Raw genomic sequence first — 22,948 nt, 5'->3', positions numbered from 1 at the left:
GCAGAGGGAGAAGCAGGCTCCATGCAAGGAGCCTGACGTGGGACTCGATCCTGGGTCTCCAGGATCATGCCCTGGGCTGAAGGTGGCACTACACCACTGAGCCACCAGGGCTGCCCTGTTTTAAACTTTCTGATTGTTTTAACTTTCTGATATTTTTAACAAACTTACCAGAAATTGGAATTCTAAACAAAGTCTTTTTGACTAATTAGGCCTATTTATTTTGTATGTTAAGTTATATGGGAAGCGATATCAAAGAAATGATGATAAATCTTAGTTTATACTGTGTGGGTAAATACTGTGACTATTCCAAAATTTATATAAAATTCCTAGTTTTAATATGTCCTGGTATAAGGTCATCACATATAATCCTAATTATTAAAATGTTGTGTGTCACAAAAATAATGAAATTTCTTTATCAACTACAGTATAATGAACTCCCATCAGATTTTTAACCATGGCCATTTTTGAGGCTTTTGCCATTTACAGTTATTATTTCATGCTGATACTCTTACTAATGTGTTTCAGCTTCAAGAAGATTCATGAAAATAACCTTTTTTTTTTCCTAAGATTTTATTTATTTATTTGACACAGAGACAGAGCACAAGGAGGCAGAGAGGCAGGCCGGGGAGAGGGAAAAGTGGACTCTTCGCTGATCAGGGAGCCTGATGCAGGGTTTGATCCCAGGAACTGAGATGATGACCTGAGCCGAGCCGAAGGCAGACACTCAACCTACTGGGCCACCCAGGTGGCCCATGAAAAGTTTTGACAAATACAGGATTCTAATATCTTTAAGATCATGGAACTAAACTAAGAATTTCCAGAACTAGTGCAAAACTGCATTAACCACCTATGGTTACTTCTAAGACCCTAATGGCAAAAAGAGGCACTTAAGAAGAATGCTTTCTAAGTCTAGTCAAATTAATTGTTCTAGTCCACAGTTGCCCCCTTTGACCCTTTCCCTTTTTTTTTTTTTAAGATTTTATTTATTTATTCATGAGAGACACAGAGAGGGAAGCAGAGACACAGGCAGAGGGAGATGCAGGCTCCCTGCGCAGAGCCTGATGCAGAACTTGATCCCAGGACCCCGGGGTCACTCCCTGAGCCAAAGGCTCAACTGCTGAGCCCCCCAGGCGTCTCCCCCTTTGACCCTTTCCATCAGGAACTAGTCAGATGAGAGATGATGTTCCCCCCCTTGCCCTGGTCCCACAAGATTATGGAACACTGACACTGGGGAGTTGTAACAGGGAGAAACTTAGCATGTCTGACTCCACATTGCTTCTATTTCCCTGCTGCTGTGACCCGTCACTTACCTTCTGCTTGGCCCTGCACGTGGGCATGTTACAGCTAGGATTTGCAAACTCTGCTTTTCCCTTGAAATCCACCTCACCTGAGGAGATAAGGAAGTGTATCAAGAAATGACTCTGTGTTTCAGATTTACAGAAATGATGTGACCAGATTCCTGCAGAACATCAAGTGAACACAGACAAAGAATTTGCACACTTTCCTCAGAAATCTGCAAAGTCAGTCATCTTTTGATTCCCATTCCCTCCCCTTTCATTGGGGGGTAGGGGGAGTGCGGGCGGCGAGGGGGGAGGAGTGGAGGAGATGGTTCTTTGGGACAGTAGTCCACTAGCTCCTGGATTTGCTGGGTTTTCAAATAAAGGCACTTTCCTTGCCCCGGCATCTTGCCTCTCTGCTTACTGGCCTGCCATGCAGTGTGAGCAGAATTGAGCTTGGACTTGGTGACATAGTCATACTTTACTGAATTAGTAACCATGTTAGATGCACTGTTACAGGTGTTTAAGTATCTAACTGAAGCTCTCTAGCCAGCTCCGGATGCAGTGATTATTATCTTCAATATACAGAATTAAGAAATGAGCTTGCAGGGGATCCCCAGGTGGCTCAGCAGTTTAGCGCGCCTGCCTTTGGCCCAAGGCGTAATCCTGGAGTCCCAGGTCCCCCCCCCGCCCCCATGGAACCTGCTTCTCCCTCTGCCTGTGTCTCTGCGCCCCCCCCCCCCACCCCGGCGTGTGTCTCTCATGAATAAATAACATCTTAAAAAAAAAAAAAGAAGAAGAAACTTGCCTTTGGCTCAGGTCATGATCCTGGGGTCCTGGAATCGAGGCCCTCATCTGGCTCCCTGCAGGAACTCTGCTTCTCCCTCTGCCTATGTCTCTTTCTGTGTCTTAAACAAACAAACAAATAGATAAATAAATAGATAAATTAATAAATAAAAGAAATGAGCTTGCAACGGGTCACTTATGCAAAGTCCAAAATGATGTGTTCTTACAAGAACAGGAAGAGACATTGTGGACACAGGCCTATAGAGAAGAAGCCACGTGAAGACAGAGTGAAAAGCAGGCCATCTGCAAGCCAAAGAGAGAAGCCTCGGAAGGAACCAAACCAGCAACACCTTGACTGGGACTTCCAGCCTCCAGAACTGTGAGAAAATAAATGTCTGTTGTTTAAGTGGCTCACTGTATGGTATTTTGTTTGGCAGCCCTTGGTGCTCAATACAGGAATTGTCACTCTTTTGAATACTGCTTAGCTGAACGGTGTGTAATGGTGTCACACTACAATTTTAAATTACAAATCTCCTGATTACTGATAAACTTCATCATCTTTTTATATATTTATGGGCCATTTATGAATTCTCTACTGTGAGGTAGCTTCTATAATATACCCAGTTTTTTCTATCAGGTTTTGTCTCAGCTCTGGCTGCTGTAACAAAATACTGTACACCAGGTGGCTTAAACATTTGTTTCTCACAGTTCTGGAGGCTAGGAATCTGAGATCAGGGTGCTAACATGTTCCAGTTTTAGTGAGGGCCCTCTTCTTGGCTTGAGGATGGCCACTTTCCTCACTCTGTGCAGACGGCCTTTCCAGGTGCAAGATCCTGAAGAAAGGGAGATTTCTCTCTTATAGGACTAATCTAATCCCATTGTGAGGGCTTCACCCTCATGACCTCATCTAAACCTAATTACCTTCCAAAGGCCCCACCACCCAAGTACCATCATATCCCAAGTAAGGGCTCAACATATGAATTTTGGGGAGAAATCTTCAGTCCAGAATAGATTTTCTTTTTCTTATAGACTAATTCCTATAGGCTAATAGGGAGTTTTTCTATGTTCTAGAAGTGAATCTTTAATCATATGTACTGCTGATATCATCTGATTTTTGTCGGAAAGATAGTTTTTCATTTATGATTCCCAAGAACAGAGGGCATGCCACATCGTGCAGAGTCATGTGGGAATTACCAGGGTTAGTCAGGGGGCAAGAGAAAAGCAGGGGCATAAGCCTTTATTGGGGTTTTCAAGGGAATGAATGGTTGAGACAGCTGAACAAATTTAGGATTAGTGGGTTCTGATAGGGGTGCTTTAGGGGACAGTGTTCTGAACTTCAAGAGCCCTGATAAAAGGGGGCTGATGCTGGAATGGTCTCAGAAGTGGTTGGTTTACATATCAAAGCCACAGTCACAGGCAAGTTGTTTGCTTTCTCTGGGGCTTAGCTAACCAAAGGACAGGCAGTCCCTTCCTGGGTTTACATACACACATTATAATGGAATATTATTCAGTCATTAAAAAAAGAATGAAATCTTGTCATTTGTGAAAACATGGATGAAACTTGAGGGCATTACACTATGTCTGAAATAAATCAGACACAAAGACAAATACTGTATAATCTCATTTGTACATGAAATCTTAAAAAATCCAAACTTTTAGAAAAAGAGATCAGATTTGTGGTTACCAGAGGCAGAGGCTGGGGGGTGGGGGAGGAAGGTGGAGGAAGGTGGAAGAAGGTGGTCAAAAGGCGCAAACTCTGACTTATAAGATACATAAGTCCTGGAGATGAAATGGCATCATGATGACCATAGTTACCCTGCCGTATGATGTACTTGAGAGTTAAGAAAGTTGATTCTATGAGTTCTCATCACAAGAAAAAAAATATTTTTTTTTTATTCTTTTTTTTTTTTTTTTTTTTAAGATTTTATTTATTCATCAGAGACAGAGACACAGGCAGAGGGAGAAGCAGGCTCCATGCCGGGAGCCCGATGTGGGAGTCGATCCTGGGACCCCAGGATCACGCCCTGGGCTGAAGGCGGCACTAAACCGCCGCCCTGGCTGCCCATATTCTTTTTTGGTGTGTTTATGTTGCAGGATTGCAGGGTTCTTGTCTCACAGAGTCGAATTATGAATCTCGCAGACACAAAAGGGTGAGGTGAAAGCTTATTAAGTGAAGGTGAGAACAGAAAGGAAAGACAAAGCTCTCTACACAGAGAGGGGTCCCGATGGGTTGCCACTGAGGTTTTTAAGGCCAGTCTTTTATTGAAAACTTGACCAGGTAGCTTGTGGCCTTGGGATTCTTGTGCCGTCTTAGTTGGAGCAAGGGCTGTTGATAACACCCTTAATGACGTACTTCTCCAAGGTCTGGTCATTTTCTGTGATTACACTGTGGCCGCCAAAGAAAAAATGCCTCCTAACATCCGGGGCCAGGTGGTCTGGTACACTCTGGCTCAGTGCCTTTGCCTGCCAGGAAGTTTCAGAGCCCACTCAGGGCCCCCCTACCTCTCCCTGCCTGCCTATACCTTAACCCTTTCCTTAACATTTATATGTGATAATAGTTATTAACTAAACCTACTGTGGTAATCAGTTCACAGTATATGTAAGCCAAGTCACACTATGCTGTATATCTTAAACTCATAATTAAATTAAATCTCAAAAACTGGGGAAAAACATGATCAATATAATGACTACTAGAGAATTTAACTGCATTTAATAAAATGAGTTCTCAAAAAATAGAGTTCTCACAACATGTTTTAACTTATGCTTTCCTAAAACAACAGTTATGAATAGCAAAACAATACACACATCTATTCCATAATTTAAGATATGATTAAAATGATGAGGGTGCAATACAATGTAATACATTAATCACTGAATGTGTGTGTATAAAATATGAGACAAGTAGGGGCACGCCTGGGTGGCCCGGTGGTTGAGTGTCTGCCTCGGCTCAGGGAGTGACCCCGGGGTCCTGGGATCGAGTCCCTCATCAAGTGCCCATGTGGAGCCTGCTTCTCCCTCTGCCTCTCCCTCTGTCTTTCATGAATAAATAAAATCTTAAAAAAAAAAAAAGACAAGTAGACTGAATTTTAAAATGTATGCCATTTAAAAAAGAGTAAGTTTCAGGAGAAAAACAGCTTTATAATTTTTCTTTTACTCAAATTTTATAAATTTTGCTAGGGTGTAAGCCTGATACCTATGAATTGGTTGGGAAGATTAGTCATTCAGGTCTGTAAAGTCCTAGTTATTAAGCTTAGCTGCTCAGTTCTGTCTTGGTTAATTGTGTGAAGAGAATTATTTTGTCAGCCTTTTTCAGAGGATCCCAGCCATCACTACCATACTACTGATGCAATTTCCATTCCATGAACTACACCTTCGTCATCTCTTTCTGAAGGTCTTCTGTAAAAGGCGAGTTTTGTTTGTTTGTTTGAAGATTTTATCTATTTTTGAGAGGGAGAGTGTGTGGCGCACACGTGTGGTTTGGAGGGGGGCAGAGGGAGAAGCTGGCGCCCCACTGAGCAGGGAGCCCGATGTGGGGCTCAGTCCGAGAACCTTGGGATCATGACCTGAGCCAAAGGCAGATGCTTAACTTACTGAGCCACCTAGGCATACCAAAGATGAGTTTTTAAATAATGGTCCAAACACTTCCGAGTATTCAACTCCTTCTGATTCCCATTTCTGCAACAACACAGAAGGCTGAAGACTTCTAAGTATATTTCTTCCATTGTCAAACATGGACTTTTAAGACACTTTAAAAACTGGTGAATTTATAGGACACAGGTAGATATAGCATTAAGTGCATTAGGTAAAGTCATAAAATATGTTTACTGGTGTTGATAAAACAGGAACGGTAAATAAAACACACTCAATTTGAAGTCTTTACATTTATTTATTTATTTATTTATTTATTTATTTATTTATTTATTTATTTATTTATTTTAAGTCTTTACTTTTAGAACTGCAAATTGCAATTTCTAATTGATTCCCACATCATTTCCATGAAACAATACAAATTCTGTATTATCACAAATTATTGTTATAGGACAAAAAGGGACTCTCTTTCTATTGAAAACATACAACATTGTAACTCTTGAAATCATGTTATCCAAAACTTAACAGAGATTATACATTATCTTAAGGACACTTCATATTATAGAAAGAAAATATAACAATATACAGGGTTCCAAGGAGTTCACAACCCATCTGTGATTTTACAGAGTAAGAGTTTGAAGTAGGTCCAGTAGAGAAAGCCAAAGTTTTTCTGTGAAAGTGCCAGTGAAGATGTAAATATAAGATCTATTACTCATATTCTAAAATGAAATCTCTCCCCACTCATTCAGAAAATGCAGTAACCCTTTGGTGTTGGTGGCATAAAGCATTTCTGGGGTGAATAGTCAGCACAAAACTATGGAAGATTTACCAGTGCCTCTTTCTGTCTGCCAGCATCAATCCCTCCAAAACTCAGGACAGTGGAGTAAAATGTAAAATGTCTTGGGATTGTATATTTCCATATTTTATACTTGTTTTGTCTTCTGATGTAACAAATTTGGGGTGGGCAGTTTTAGGATCTAGAGTCAAATCCACCCTAATGTGCTGATAATTTTTTGCAGGACAAAAATGTGAAAGAGATAATAACTCTTTCTTTAATTGATAAAAAAAAAAAAGACTCCTGGGTTTTATAACTGTTCTGCATATTCAATACCTATCAGTAAATCTAAGTTTGCCTGTACACACTTCTTTGCTATTTCACATAGCTTTTTTTTTTAGGATGGAAATATAATCCGAAATATGGTCTTTGTTTTCAATTAGTTTTTCTTCAACATCCTTCTTTTCCATCAGAAATAAATCTTAGAAAAGGGTATTCTGTTCCTCTTCCAGTAAATGTTGAAGTTCTCCTTGTTCAGACTGTAATGCGCCCCCCTCTGCTTTTCTACCTTTCCCCTTAATTCAAGTAATTTTGAGACTTAGATTTCTAGACCCTCGGCATTTTCAACCTACTTTTTCCGAGGCTTCCTGTAGCCTCTGAACCTCCTCCTATGACCAGCTGCAGCTTGCTCAGTGGGCGTCAGGGGGTGGCCCTAGAGGTCTGAGGAGACCCTATGCTAGGGACACAATAGCTCAAGGTCCTTCACACAGAACAGGACCAGAATCCATGTTCTCACACAGGGGTTTTGTTAATGGAAACTGGGTTTGCCTCTTGGTGGGTACTGAGACAAAAGACACAACCCAGCTAAAGGACAGGAAAAGAAAGGGTTTTACTGACAAGAGAACACCAGGGATGTTTCCCAAAGTAGTGTCTCCCCAAACAACAAAATTAGGGAAGTTTTAAGCTAGAGGTCCTTTATGAAGGGACTGGACAAAGGGGGGTTCAGCACAGAATTGGGGCAAAAGTCATCCTAAATTGACAGAGTCCAGGTCCTCGTTGATTGAAGTCACAAGGGCCAGCAAGGGTCAGTGTCATTAATTCTCTGCTCCAGCTAGTCTGGCATTTGAGTGCTCAGAGGGGTTTAAATCCTGCAAAAATGACTCAATAATATATGTTAGGTAAACCTTTACTTTTGAAACTGCTCTGGAAGTTTTACCATTGCTTTATTGAGTCTGATATGGGTAGGCTATTTCCTGGCCTGTGACACTGTTGGGTTTTGCATTTTCTTTGTTCCCTCAAAATCCTTAACTATGGACGTTTTTGCATTTCTCTGTAATTCCAACACCTCCTAGGAAGTTCTGCAAGAAGTGTGCTAGGGCAAGTCAGGCATAGATCATAAAATGGCTGGAGGCCTAAAATGTCTTACGTCACAAAAGCTAGGCCTCCTCTTTGTCTGGGGACCCCTAACTCTTTCTGTTTACAGTTTCTCTTCCTGTGATCCCTCTGTTCCTCATGATGGGAAGCTGCTTAGGATATTCATGAGACAAAACTGGATGTTCCTAAGTCCCTGTCAGGGCTGTGGTGGAGGCATTTGGAACAGGGGGAAATGTCTTCTCGGTTTTTCCAGCACGGGGGAAGCAGAAGCCACAAAGTTGTGCCTGCGGTCAAGGGTCATTGGATCTCTCAGGTAATCCAGGTAGATGGGGCAGCTGGCTTCGGCTTGGAGCTGGGCCAGACTGGCTTTATAGACCACTGTGTAGAAAGGATTTCTTTCTGAGGTCTGTCTTAAGAAAGGACTGATTAATATATGCGAATCAAACCATCCGTCGTGTGGTCTGCCTTAAACTTACACAGTGACGTATGTGAGTTATTTCTCAATAAAGCTGGATAACAGGCACCTGGGTGGCTCAGTCAGTTAAGTGTCTGCCTTCAGCTCAGGTCATGATCCTGGGGTCCTGGGATGGAGCCCCACGTCAGGCTCCCTGCTCAGCTAGGGGGAAATGGGGCCTGCTTCTCCCTCTCCCTCTGTTGCTCCCTCTTCTTGTGCTCTCTCTCTCTCTAATACAAACAAAAAACAAAAAACAACAGACCTGGAAAACTCCAAAAAGGTGTGGAGAGGGGGCTGGTTCTCCCTCTGCCTGTGTCTCTGCTTCTCTCTGTGTCTCTCATGAATAAATAAAATAAAATAAAAATAAGACAGAAGGGGGGTGCCTAGGTGGTGCAGTCGGTTGAGCATCCTTCTCTTGGTTTTGGCTCAGATCATGGTCTCAGGATCGTGAGATTGAGCCCCACATTGGCTCTGCACTTGGCAGGGAGTCTGCTTCAGAGTCTCCCTCTCCCTCCCACCCCTCCACCCTCTTTCTCTGTCTCTCAAATAAATAAATCGTAAAAAAAATTAAAATGGTCTTTTGAATGTCATGAGAACAATTAATGAGTGACGAGGTTTATGCGGTGACTTTGTGTGCTTTAGTCAGACCCCTGGAACCTAGACATTCCCTGGAGCAGCTTCTTGTGCATACCTTCCAAATAACCTATGCATATAGGGTAGGAGTCTGTTGTATGAGTGTGTATATGTAATCAAGAAATGGGAGCATCCTGTGTATTCTGTAAATTTTTCTTTGAATTTATATCTAGGAGATTGTCCATGTCCTCACATACCATTCACTCTATTTTATTTTATTTATTCATGAGAATATACAGAGAGGAGAGAGAAGCAGAGACACAGGCAGAGGGAGATGCAGGCTCCATGCAGGGAGCCCGACGTGGGACTCGATCCCGGGTCTCCAGGATCACACCCTGGGCCGAAGGCGGCACTAAACCGCTGAGCCACCAGGGATGCCCCCATTCACTCTATTTTAAAAAGTGTTGCAAACTTGGGTAAATGTCTAAATGGGAAATATTTTAAACGTAATGAATGTTTTTTTGAAAAATGTATAGGTTCTCCTCTCCATTATTATTTCCCCGTTATCTTTTCTTCAGTTTGTTAGCTAAAAATACCTTCCATTTACTCACTGGATGATATCCAAAGGATACTGAAAGATACAAACCAACAGCCAAATGTAGCCATACAAAGGGCAAGATTCCAAAAGAGCTTCTGTCTTTGTGTTGTCTGGGCCCCAGCATGGTGGCACATACAAACTCTCTGGCTCACCACCCGGACGCTCTCCAACCTCCCCCTCCTTTTTTTTTTTTTAAGATTTTTATTTATTGGGAAGCCTGGGTGGCTCAGTGGTTGAGCATCTGCCTTCCTCCCAGCTCATGATCCCGGGGCCCGGTGGTCAAGTCCCACATCGGGCACCCCTCATGGAGCCTGCTTTTCCTTCTACCTGTGTCTCTGCCTCTCTCATGAATACATAAATAAAATCTTTTTAAAAATTATTTATTTATTTGAGATAGAGTGTACATGTGATGAGTGAGAGTGGTGGGTATAGGGTGAGCGTGGGAGTGGGGGTGGGCACCTAGAGGCACAGGGAGCAGCGGACTCCCCACTGAGCAGGGAGCCCAACTTGGGGCTCCAAATCAGAATCTGGGATCATGCCTTGAGCGGAAGGCAGATGCTTAACCAGCTGAGCCGTCAGGCACTCTCCTCCCAGGTTTGTAAGGCAGCTTCCTTACTTAGACATGACCAATTAAATCACTGGTCATCGGTTTACCCTCCAGCCTCTCTCTCCTCTCCAGGGAGACCCATCAGGGTGGCACTAAAGGTTCCAACCTCCCATTTTTGGTCATTTCTCCTGGCAACCAGAGCCCCCAGGATCTCTGGGGAACTTCTAAGAGTCACCTCATTGGCAGTTGTGGTTGAAAGGGGCTTGTCCTGAATAACAAAAACGCCCATTCCACCTTTGCACCTGGGGGAAACTGGATATTACAACAGGAGATGCTCCCCTGACTCATCATCCACGAAGCCACAAGGGTTCTGGGGCCTGTGAGCCAGAGACCATGGACAAAGACCAAATATATATGGGAAAATAGATTTGGGCCAACTGAAGCATGACCACATAACAGCAGCTTATCCTTCTGAGAATCCGGCCCTACGATCTCAATCAAAAGGAGATTCATTGGGGATCCCTGGGTGGCTCAGCGGTTTAGCATCTTCCTTCGGTCCAGGCGTGATCCTGGAGACCCGGATCGGGTCCCACGTCGGGCTCCACGCAGGGAGCCTGCTTCTCTCTCTGGGTCTCTCACGAATAAACAAAATCTTAAAAAAAAAAAAAAAAAGAAGAAGGAGATTCATTGATTTTATGACCTCTTGGGCAATCTTAGCCTCCTCCAGTCTCACAGGTGCCAGTTAGGGTCGTTAGGACGCGTCTTGGTGATCGACCCCTCGGCCCTGACGACCTCTCCTCCAGCTGTCCGACCGACTCACCTTCAAGGACACTTCAAGGAGAGACCTGGGGGAGCCAGGGCTGGCGGGGCTGACTCTACACGGTGGGACAGACCCACCCAAGCTCTCAGTGACATGCAATCGATCCGAAGACGACCGCAGGTGACGCTCGCCGCGCAGAAGTCCCGCCGACTCGGTCTGCAAGGGGGACTGGGTGTCGGAGATTTAAAAAAAAAAGGCAGCCCGCAGGGGGGCGTGGCCTTACCTTGGTTCTTAAGTTTGTCACGGGAATAAAACAGTAGCGCCCCAAGTTCCACCGACACGCGCGGCCTCGGCCCCGGAGCCTCCCCTACGGCCGGGAGCGCGGCCCCCGAGCAAGGCCTCTGCGCACGCGCCGGCCCGCAGCGGCCACTTCCGGCGGGGACCGCCAATCAGAGAGCGGAACATGCGCGCCCGTGAGGCGGGAGCGCGTGCGCAGAGGGGCGTGTCGGGGTCACTAACCTGCTCCCCTGAGGAGCCCCGCGAGGTGCGTCGGCTGCGCCGCGGAGCCGCGCTCCAGGTGAGGGGGGGCGGCCGAGCGGGGTGCTTCGTGGGGAGCTTAGCTGCGCAGGGCCTGCCCGGGCATCCTCTGGGCTCCCGACTGCGGGGTGCAGGCTTCTCTGCACACCCCACACCCCCTCAAAAAAGTGCTTTTTTTTTTCAAGAAAAGAAGAAGTACAGGATCCTGGGCCTCCGCTCAGACCTTGAGCCCTAATGGAGGTGGCGTGGCCGCGCCAAGTGAGGGTCTTTTTTTTTTTTTTTTTTTTAAGATATTTGGGAAAGTGGGAGAGAGAGCGTGGAGCAGATCCGCGCGGAGGCCGATCTGGCGCAGGGCTCGACCCCAGGGCGGCAAGCTCCTGACCGGAGCCGATGCCTCGAGTCAGACGCTCAACCGGCGGAGTGACCCGGGCGCCCCACAGTGGGACGTTCTTGCCACAGTGAAGGTTTGCGAAGCGGCGCCGTGACGTCGGAGGGGCTGTGGGCTGTGAAGGTGTGAAGGCAGGGCCCTCCGCCCAGGTGGGCACTTCCGGCTGTCGTCAGGGAGGGCCTCCTTCGTGGGCCTTGTCGGTGGCGGATTCGCCTTTCTGTTTTTTTTTTTTTTTTTTTTTTTTCCCACCATAAGGTGAGGCTCTGCTACGTTCAACAGCATTTTAAGTCGCAGGTGTTGAAGCTGGAGAGCCCAGACTCTACTACAAGTTTGGTTTGTTAGCCTAATACTTATTTATTATCTTTTTTTTTTTTTAAGTTGCCAGAATTTATTTATTCATTTATTTTTTAAAGATTGTATTTATTTATTCCTGAGAGACACACAGAGAGAGGCAGAGACACAGGCAGAGGGAGAAGCAGGCTGCTCGCAGAGAACCCGACGTGGGACTCCATCCCGGGGCCCCCGGGGTCACGACCTGGACCAAAAAACAGATGTCCAAGCGCTGAGCCCCCCAGGCGTCCCAGCCTAATATTTATTTATTGAGTTTATATTAGCCGATACTTTTAAGCAGCCACAAGAATAAAAGTAGGTAATACAGCTTTCAGGAAAAACAAGAATTCAGACCACAAACCATGCACTCCCATGTCATTCACCAAAAGTTGACAGAAATGAATGTAAAACTGAGTATGATCTGTACTATGATAGAAAAATCTGTGGAGTCAGGAAGTGACAGTTGGGACCAGATGTTGATGTCCTCAAAACTTAGTACATGAATTAGTATTGCTGTGGAGTTACAGAACTAGGCGGAGGACTGGTGGAGGAGGCCGTAGCCACAGTATAGTCTGTCTGTAGCTTGGGAAAGTGTTCATGGCTGGAGTCCTGAAGGGGAGTTAGAGGACGTAGGTATGTGAGAAGAAGAAGACCCAGTGGGAACCTGGATCTGTGCAGGAACTCCACCCACTTATTTTATTTTATTTTATTTTATTTATTTTATTTATTTATTTTATTTATTATTTTATTTAATTTATTTTATTTAATTAATTTAATTTAATTAATTTATTTTATTATTTTATTTATTTATTTTATTTGTTTTATTGTTTTATTATTTTATTTTATTTATTATTTATTTTATTTTATTTTTTGTTAAGATTTTATTTGTTTATTCATGAGAGACACAGAAGGAGAGAGAGGCAGAAACACAGACAGAGGGAGAAGCAGGCTCCATGCAGGGAGCCCGACATGGGAGACATGGGACTCCATCCCAGGTCTCCAGGATCACACCCGGGGCTGAAGGCAGGGCTAAACCACTAAGCCACCGGGGCTGCCCTCCTTTTTTTTTTAAATGAAATATTCTTTTTAGGAGCGTTTGGGTGGCACAGTCAGTTGAGTGGCTGACTTGGTTTCCACAAGGTCATAGGAAGGGGGTCCTGGGATCAAGCCCAAGTTGGGCTCTGAGCTCAGTGGGGAATCTTTTTAATGTACCAGCTGTAAACCTTGTAAAATATATATTTTTTAAATTTTATTTATTTATTCATGAGATACAGAGAGAGAGAGAGGCAGAGACAGGCAGAGGGAGAAACAGGCTCCCTGCAGGATCACGCCCTGAGCCGAAGGCAGCCACTCAACCGCTGAACCACCCAGGCGTCCCCCTTATACAATATTCTTAAAACTTCCTCTTCGTATTTACCCAGCCCCGAAGCATCCATAAAATATGGAATTTTATTTTTTTAAGCTTTTGTATGTATGTAATCTCTACCAACAAGGGACTTGAACTCACAGCCCTGAGACGAAGTATTCCTCGCTCTTCGACTGAGCCAGCTAGGTGCCCCAAAATGAGGACTTCTAAAGATTAGGGACTCTGTGACAGTTACTCATGAAAAGTTAGATTGGAAAATCTGAAGAATTAGAAGACACATTATCATTATGTTTCTTTTTATTGGATGGGAGCGAAAAAATAGTTTTCCCTCTACCCCTCTAGGTTCTTGGCTGAGACTCCATTTGTAGTAAAAGACAGATTAACAGGAAAAAAGAAATTACGTACTCACATTTTTATGTAAGGGAGACTCACAGAGATAGGAGATTCATGAAGGCAGCCAGGCAGTTTCATCCTGAACTCAGGAAAGACACAGGGAAATGGAGGAAGGCAATTCACAGGATAGTGAAAAGAGAAAATATACGGTAAACAAGATTTGCCCTGCCAAGGATTTAGTCTCCCAGGTGAAAAAGTTGTGAGTTCTCTTCCTGGGACAGGCCTCCTTTCTATTGTAAATTGCTCTTACAAAAGGGTAGCTTCTAGTCTGTTTTCAGAGCTTCTGTGTTTGCTATTTCTCAAAATAATTGGCTCAAAATCATCTTTATGCCAAAGAGGCATATTTTGGGATGACATATCATGCTACCCTCCAATCATATCATGCTATAATTAAAAAACTTTGATGTAATAATATCTTACTGCTTCCTCAAAATTAGATTTTTATACAAACTTTCTCTGGCAAACTACCATGAGTAGTTAACATCTTTTTTACTCACGAAAGCGTAAGCAATAAGGTATATAGTGGTTTTTAGACTGAAACAATGGTGTAATATATATTACATGATATAATATTGAGGCAGTTGGGCTAGATTTCTAAAAGCTTTATTTGATTTTCTAATAATACTTGTGTCTGTGGGTTTTCAAGATGACCTTACGTTCAGACATTGTTACAGGGACTCAGGGCTCACATAAATTGGTTATAGTGAATGGACACAAAGCAAAATCCACAAAAGGAAAAGATGCATGAGTTGAAGTCTGGAGGAAGCCATGGCAACCTTTCAGTTCTTTCCCAGTTAAATCACGTAGGACCCCTTTAATTCCTTTAGCAACAAGTTATGATAACGTGTGAAGTGTCCACCAGGGTCGTTCTTCGAAGCTCATTGTCCAAGGCTTCTTTTCTTTGGAAACGGCTCATGAGGTCAGCCCCTGCTTAGATGTATCAGATTTCCAGATTATTGGAAGGAATGCTGGTAGTTAGCATCAACCACATTAGCTGTACCAACATTTTAGGCTTGGCGAGCCAGTGTTATCAGGGAATGGAGGGAATCCTTCCAAAATCCAGGTTCTGACACAGGAGGAGCCAAGGGCCAACCTTGCAAGCAGGCACTTTTTTACTTTTAATTATTTATTCATGAAAGACACAGAGAGAGGCAGAGACATAGGCAGAGGGAGAAGCAGGCTTCCTGTGGGATCCTGATGTGAGACTCAATTCCGGGATCTCCTGAGCCAAAGGTAGGTAGATGCTCTACCACTGGGCCACCCAGATGTCCGCAAACAGGCATTTCTGGAGCATTTGTTCTAGTCAGGCGCTGCATGCCGTCCCCAATGCACTGGGATGTATTCACCAACCCAGAAATTCTCTAAACCTCAGCATTTAGGGGTTTTTATCCAGGCTCATTTATGTTTACACAGTTTGTTAAATCATTGACCATTGATGATTACCTCTACCTCCAGGGCCTCTTCCCAGGAAGATATAGTTGGGGCTGATAGTCCAAACCCTCTTGGCCTATCTGGTTACCTGCCTCCATTCTGAAGTTACATAGGGGTCCTCAGCCATCACTTATCTCATTAGAATGCAAAATGCACTCATCACCATAGGGCGAGCCCAAGGGTGCTAAGAGCCCTAAGTCAGGATCCTGGGCCAAAGACCAAACATGTATTTTTTATGCCACAGGAGTACCAAGAAAACGGTAGTGTGCTTAATGGTTTAGTATGCTAGTAGTTAATAGCAGTTAATGTTGTATGACTTTGGATAAGTCTATACAGTTCTCATAAATTTAAACATCACAGCTATAATGAAAGATTTTAACTCCCAACTATCAATGCTTAAGATTTTACCCTACTTGAAGCTAACACATTACCTGTTGTTGTTTCATGGTTGCCGCCAGCCAACACAAACAACTGGCTCAGAGACAGGACTCAGTTACTCCTGGCACAGCCAACAGCACGAGCATCAGGTTGGTGTCCGTTCCATACAAGCTGGATGCTGTGTACACCGTGGGTTTGTGACACAGCCAAAGAACTCTGTGTTTGGCAGATCCGCTTTTATAGCAAGCCTGTTCTTGGCCCCCCAAGGAGACCACCTCTTTCAGGGATGCTTGCAGGAAATACAGCCCTGAGAAATGGCCTGAGTGAAGAGCAATCAGGACCCGGCATCTTGGCATACCAGGCAGTGTCACCCGGGGCCTATGTGAGATTGCCTCTCCCAGCGTTAATTGACAGTTGTGAGGGCTTAACTGAGGAGAGTCGGCGACTGCATGGAAGACACTTACCGCAGTGTTTGACGCACGAGATACTTTTGAGCTCCAAAAAGCCTTAGAATTGAACCCAGTGAAAATTTGAGGGAAGGGTCACTAGTCAGAGGGAATACTGTCTATATAGATGGGAGATTGGCAAGAGGATCTAAAAAATACTGAGCCCTGCCAGGTCAGAGGAGATGGAGATACGAACTGTGGGTCCATCTATGTTGGAAAACCAGCCTTCTACCAACCTGTTGCTGTCAACCACACAGGACACTAGCCCCGCTGTCCCTACATGTGTGTGGATGACAGTGGCCGGAACATCTGGGAAGTTATTTGGATTCAAGGTATGTGTTAGACGAAGTGGGTAGAAACCATTTCCCTGAGGAGAAAACATTTGAGAAGGAGGTTCAGAAGGAAAAGGCAGAGATGTACAAGGATTTTTGGGTAGAATGGTCAAGCAGTCACCTCAGCACATTGAACCAAAACGGCGGTTACTGTGATGAAGCAAGGAAGATTGACAAGAGTCAAGAGGACTGGAAGGGAAGTGGCGCAGGGCTCTGTGCACCATGTTGAGGCGTTGAAGATTCAAAGCATGTTCAGAAACTGGAGGATTTTAATCTCTAGAAAGAGATGTTATGAGTTGCATATTCAAGGAAAGTTTTACTATTACTTGAATGGCAAATGGGTGCAAGAGAGCAAGAATAGAAGCATGTTGACGGGGTGGTACCATAATCCTCCTGAGAACGGATTGCAGCGCAGCGAGGTTACACTGCTATCCTAGGTCCATACAGCTTACAAGGTGGCCGACTGCCCAAATACTATGCAGTACAGTCCATGAGTAGAGAAAGCAAGGCACCCAGTGATTCCTGGTGTATCCCAGTGCTCTACAAAGTGAACCACACCACCTTTGATTTAAACATTTGGATGAGGCTGAAGGTGATTTTTCCAAAACTTTAATCCTTTGTTTTGTTTATTTGTTTTAAGATTTTATTGATTTATCCATAAGAGACACACAGAGATGCAGAGACACAGGCAGAGGGGAGCCTGATGTGGGACTTGATCCCAGTACCCAGGATCACACCCTGAGCTGAAGGCAGACGCTCAACCACTGAGCCACCTGGGCATCCCAACTTTAATCCTTTGGAATAATAATAGATTCCCGGAATTTGATAAGACAGTACAGGGAAGTCTCAGGTGTCTGTCACCCAGGTTCCCAGGTTTCTTAATGATACTATATCAAACTAGGAATTTGGTACTGGTTAGACGAGTATGTATAGTTTTCTGCACTTATCACATGTAGATTCACACAGTGCACACCAACATCAAGTGACTGATCAATCTGTCACCGAGTGTCTTTCATGCTGCCTTCTTACAAACACATCCATCTCCTGCATCATACCCAAACCATGATACCCACTTCTTTCTTTCTTTCTTTCTTTTTTTTTTTCTCAGCAAAGTTATTTAGCAATAGTAAAGTGATAGTACAAAGCTCCCAGGGAGGGAGGGGACCCGAGAGTGTTGCCCTCACTTCTTTTTTTAAGCAATATTTCAGAGTAACATTCAAAGATCATGACCCCTTCCTCTGTAAATACTTCAGCATATATTTCCTAAGAGCAGGATGTTTTCTTCAGCTATGATGCAGTCATTTGAATCCAGAAAGTTTAATTTTGATGTTACTGTTATCTAATAAATAGGGCATATTCAAATTTTTGCCATTATTCTGTACTGTCTACTTTAGAGCAGTTTATCTGCCTATCTAGACTCTAGAAAGCTAAAGACCACAAGTTTTTCCCAATTGTTTCTGTAGTCTTTTAGCATAGAAGAGTGCTCCTTTTTTTTTCAGAGACATTGTACAGACTTGAAGACCATTGACTTGAATGTTGCCATGATTTAGATTTTAGTGATTGTTTCCCCATGATTAAATTTAGGCAAATTTCTTTTTTTCTCTTTTTTCTTGGGCGGAAAAACTCTGTAAGTGTGCTTTTCTCATTGTAGGCCATCAGTTTGTCCTTTCATTGGCCAGGAGGTATTCTTCAGATCTTCACATTGTAAAGGCACTGGTCTTTCCTCTCTCTAAATAAAATATAATTGTTAAGAGTGATTATTCTGAGATTTTTGTGAATATATCACCCAGGAAACGTCGCTGAGTAATTTGTGCAGCTATCAATGATTCTTGCCTAAACTAATTATTGTATTGTGATAGCAAGTCTAGGAGATTTTGAAAATTAAAAACTTTTCTCACACACAGCAGTGATTGCCTACTTGGACCTGTGACTACTTTCTTAAAGAAGAAAGTCATTAATCTTAAATTTAGGCGCCCTCCTGTGATAGAGCTGCAAACACTGGATCCTTCTCACCCTCAGGCTAAGGAGCAGGACCTTGGAGGCCATCAGCATGCAAGCCCAGTGAAACCTGGAGCTGGGAGGTCTGGGAGCGGGTCTGGAGCTTAAGGCGAGCCTTTCCAAGGGAGCATCTCACCCGCCACTTTTGTTCTCGGCCGATGGAGTTTGTGACGGGCCTGACACACCTCCAGGAGTCCAGCTGCCCCATCTGTCTGGACTACCTGAAAGACGCGGTGACTACAAACTGGGCACAACTTCTATCGCTCCTGCATCAACATGATGTGGAAGGACATGGATGAGACCTTCCCTTGTCCCGTCTGCTGATTTTGCTTTCATAACAAAAGCTTCAGGAGCAATCGCCAGCTCTGCAATTTGACCGAAATTGCTGAACTACTGCAGGTCAGAAGGAGCAAGAGGAAAAGGCAGGAAGAGTACTCTGTGTGTGAGAAGCACAATCAGTTTCTGACCCTGTTTTGCGGGAAGGACCTGGAGGTTTTATGTACACAGTGCAGTTTCTCCCTGCAACACCGGAAACACTACATTTGTCCCATCAAGAAAGCTGCATCTTTTCACAGGAAGATTCTAGAATATAGTATTGACCCCTTGAAAGACAATATGGAATGAGTAGAAAAAGTGATAATGCTTCAAGCCAGCAATTAGTGGAAGAAAAAGAGTTTAGGAGAGAAGAAATCCTTTCCAAATTTGAGCAAATTAGACTGTTTCTACAGAATCAGCAGGAGGCTCTTCTTAAGCAGATGGAAGATGAAGAAAGGGACATTTTAACAAAACTAGCCGAACACTGTACAACATTTTCAGGTCATGTGTCCACATTAAGACGTCTGCTGAAGGAGGTGGAGTCCAAGCATATGCAGTCAGACCTGGACTTTCTGACACACGTTAAGGGTATCCACCACAGGTATGAAACCTGGAATATCTGGAGCTCTTCTTATTCCAATTAAAGAAATATGGATTTAGCCTTCCTCCACAGTATTCTGGCTTGGACAGAATCCTCAAGCCCTTTCAGGTAGACGTGATTCTAGATCTTGAAACAGCACTCCCTCGGCTTGTTGTCTCCTAGGATAGAAAAACTGTGATACAGAAAGAGAAAAAAAGCATCTCTGTTATAACCCAAGGAGATTTTATCTCTGCCCTCCTGTCCTGGGTTCTAGGAGATTTAGTTCTGGCCGGCATTACTGGGAAGTAGAAGTGGAAAACAAGCCTAAATGGACCTTGGGGGTGTCTTGAGACTGTTTCCTTCAGAATTGGTGGAATCGGCCAGTAGTTGAGGGTGGATTCGGGGCGATTGGGAGATACGTTGAGAGCATTTATATTATGCTGGGTCCTAAGAGAACCTAGTTTCTGCCTGTAGTAAACCCAAGTAAGGTTGGCATTTTTGTGGACTGTGAGTTAGGGGAGATTTCCTTTTACAATATGAATGATAGATCTCTTCTCTATACTTGTAATGATTATTTTTTTTAACGTGGGTTTATTCTTTTTTTAAAGATTTTATTTATTCATAGAGATGCAGAGAGAGAGAGAGAGAGAGAGAGAGGCAGAGACACAGGCAGAGGGAGAAGCAGGCTCCATGCAGGGAGCCTGATGTGGGACTCAATTCCAGGTCTCCAGGATCACATCCTGGGCCAAAGGCGGCGCTAAACCACTGAGCCACCGGGGCTGCCCCAAGATGTGTGTTTTTAGAGAAAGATTTATTTTAAGGAATTGGCTCAAATGATAGTGGAGACTGGGAAATCTATGAAGACTGGCATGGTAGATTTGAAAACCAACAACCTAGAGACCCAGGGAAGATTGCATGCTGCAGCTCAAGTCTGAAGGTCATCTGGGAAACTCCCTCTTGGGTCATGGTGGGTCAGACTTTTGTTCTAGTAATGCTTTCAGTAGATGAGGCTCTCTGCATTAGAGGGCTATGTACTTGAGGTCTACTAATTTAAATGTTAGTCTTGTCCAAAAACTCCCTCAGAGGAATATCCAGAATAATGTTTGACCACATATTTGGCACAGAGGCCCAGCAAAGTGACATACAAAATCAACTACCACATTTACCTTCAACCTGAAATGGTACTAGGTGAGAAAAACTAAGATTTCCTGTCCTTGAGTAACATACTTAACTAGAATGGAAAAAAATAATCAGAGAAGTATAAATAATTGATATAGCAACTTAGAGAAGCTAATAAAGTGCTATGGGTACAGGGTAAAGTAAATCAATGTCCAGGGCATAAGAGTACTGTGGGTGAGGAAGGGTTAGCTAACTGAAGTTGGGTGGTAGGCATTTTAGAGAACATGGAATTGGAACAGAATTTAGAATGAGGGAATCTCAGTGGTGGGACATTGCAGAGAGTGGCTAGAGCAATGTTGAGGGGAAGGAATTGGCATCCCAGGGACAGCAGGAAAGCCTGGGTGTGGAGTGAGTGCAGGGAGAGTAGTGAGGTTGGAGATGAGTTGTAGTAGGGAGCGGAGAAGAATCAGCCTTTGGGTCAAGTAGGCCATTTTAGGTATTTTAGTCTGAAATAAATGGGAGCCCTTAAGAAGCTCTTGTGGGACAGAGTAACTTTATCAGACTTTCCTGTTAAAGAATCTCTCCCCTCTATCGACACTGGCCTACTTGCTCTTTCTGGAACACGGTACGTGCTGTATGTAACCTTTCTTGGTATTCTTGTTCAAGAATTTTTTATTTAGTATTTTGAAGTTGTATTTTGCTTCCTATATTTACACCTCCGACCTCCTTCCTGCTGGTTATTTGGTCTCTGTCTTTTATGTCAGACTTTAAATGTTAGATGGATAAATGTTTATTCATAATTAAGGGTGAAATACTAGAAATCCCATTGAAAATTGCATGTACTTGTATATTTAAGAATTCGAGTAGCACACATTGAAAGAATACTTGTTTGGTTTACAGCTATATACATTGAGCCTTTTTTTTTTTTTAAAGACTTTTTTTATTCATGAGAGGCAGAGACACAGGCAGAGGGAGAAGCAGGCTCCATGCAAGGAGCCCAATGTGGGACTCTCGATCCTGGGACCCCGGGATCAAGCCCTGAGCCAAAGGCAGACGCTCAACTGCTGAGCCCTCCAGTCATCCCTAATTGAACATTTTGATGTGTATTTCTAGTTGCCCAGCCCTGACCCTCAGAAGAATTACCATGATATTCCAGAAATGCTATGTGAGTGTTACCTTTATCCATCTGATACAGTATAGTTCATGGTAGTATTGCATTTTTTAAAATCATGTGTGTGGGTACTACTGTGACACGGGACCCCTGCACACCCTGGAGCTCTTCCACGATGTGCTCTCCCCCTACTCCTAGCTGTGTTTCGAGTTCTGTGCTCATATGAAAGCATCTGGAACATCAACCTGCAGTTGCACTCAAACATCATTGCACTGAACGTGAGACAGTGGAAGCAAATGGCCAGTTCTGCCTCCCTGCAGAGCCTAATACCTGAGAAATGATGTTAGGCTCCTGGGACAGTATGTCCAGTTTCCTGTCCAGTTCCCCCAAGGGTTTCTTCTCGGTGATCCTTAAAAAAAGAAATTTATTGGCCCTGTGATTCCTTATCACTGTCAACCTGGAGCACCCAAAGGTGCTGGAGAAAGTGTCCAGGGAACTATGGATGAGTATCTGGTCAGAGGACAAAGACATCTTGGAGTCCCAGAGCATCCTGGCTGCTGCAGAGAAGCTGGTGTATCTTACAGAGCAAGCCCAGGGACTTCTAGAAAAGATCTCAGCAACACAGGTGAAGAATGAGTGCAAAGGAGACCTCCAAGGCAGCCTGCATATATAGGGCCTTGGGGCTGCCCATCACCATGACCCATTGGGATGGCCGAACCCATGTGGTGTGGGCTCTGAGCAGATGCTGACACATCTGCTGGAGAAGTGGTTGGGCCCTGTGCCTCCAGCCATGAATGCCACACCTTAAGGAGGGCTGGGGGAGCAAAACTGTTACAATTAAAAACCAGACCATTTGCTTCTCTTCTTCCATCGTGCAACACTAGGACTCTAGTTTCTCCGTCTGATAAAGGTTCCTCTCTGGCCCTGGGGAATAGTGGAGAGGGTTCCATGTTGCATCATCTACTGCTCGTCTCATGGCTGCTCTTATTTGCATGCCTCAGAGGTGTGTTTTAAGAGCCCCAAACACTACTTTCCCTCAAAATAAACCTAATGCCTTCAAGTAAGCAAACAAAAAAAAATACATGTGTGTATGAATAGCTTCAAGTTTATTTTGTTTCCTTAACTATTTCTTTATTGATATTGATATCTCTTGTATTTATGTCAAGTACTGTTTACTATTGTGTATAATCTGTATACTCACCTAACTTATATGTACGTACTACATGTATGAATATATATAAATGCACCAGTGTACTCACATAATGCATGTATACATCATACGTATATTTGGCAGTGAAACTATGTTGTTAATATTTTCCATTGTTGAAATGGCTTTTAACCTTTTTCATGGTGCTTTTGCTATAAAGAAGTCTTTCATATTTATACTGACTTGCCACCTGTTTTTAGTTGCTTTCTGACCATACATCCATGCTTTAATCTCCAAGTTTATTTAAAATATTCCCAACATTTTTATCAAACTTTTCTGATGTTT

The 22,948-nt window shown here is 43.7% G+C and overlaps 1 protein-coding gene, 1 long non-coding RNA gene and 1 pseudogene across 3 annotated transcripts; 2 read left to right on the top strand and 1 right to left on the bottom strand.

Moving 5' to 3' along the window:
• Window positions 1-2,125: 2,125 nt before the first annotated feature.
• Window positions 2,126-11,142, bottom strand: LOC111090129. 2 transcript variants are annotated; one of them, XR_005370963.1, is made up of 3 exons: window positions 11,016-11,142; window positions 10,793-10,948; window positions 2,126-2,185 (listed from the first exon to the last, which is right to left on the bottom strand). It is a non-coding gene; the product is annotated as an uncharacterized LOC111090129 (long non-coding RNA). The 2 variants fall into 2 exon arrangements; XR_005370964.1 differs by lacking the exon at window positions 2,126-2,185 and adding an exon at window positions 8,779-10,624.
• Window positions 11,143-11,238: 96 nt separating this feature from the next.
• Window positions 11,239-19,888, top strand: TRIM61 (tripartite motif containing 61). Its single transcript, XM_038559145.1, is given in 3 exon segments — window positions 11,239-11,309; window positions 15,636-18,575; window positions 18,577-19,888. Coding segments are annotated over 2 exon segments (501 nt in total). The 5' UTR covers window positions 11,239-11,309; window positions 15,636-18,489; the 3' UTR covers window positions 18,992-19,888.
• Window positions 19,889-21,579: 1,691 nt separating this feature from the next.
• Window positions 21,580-22,598, top strand: LOC100686881 (annotated as a pseudogene).
• The last annotated feature ends 350 nt before the right edge of the window (window positions 22,599-22,948 follow it).

This window comes from Canis lupus, chromosome 15 (genome assembly GCF_011100685.1).
Source record: "Canis lupus familiaris isolate Mischka breed German Shepherd chromosome 15, alternate assembly UU_Cfam_GSD_1.0, whole genome shotgun sequence".
Taxonomy (NCBI): Eukaryota; Metazoa; Chordata; class Mammalia; order Carnivora; family Canidae; genus Canis; species Canis lupus.
The sequence above is the reverse complement of the archived record's forward strand: the minus strand, read 5'-3'. Positions and strand labels throughout refer to the sequence as shown.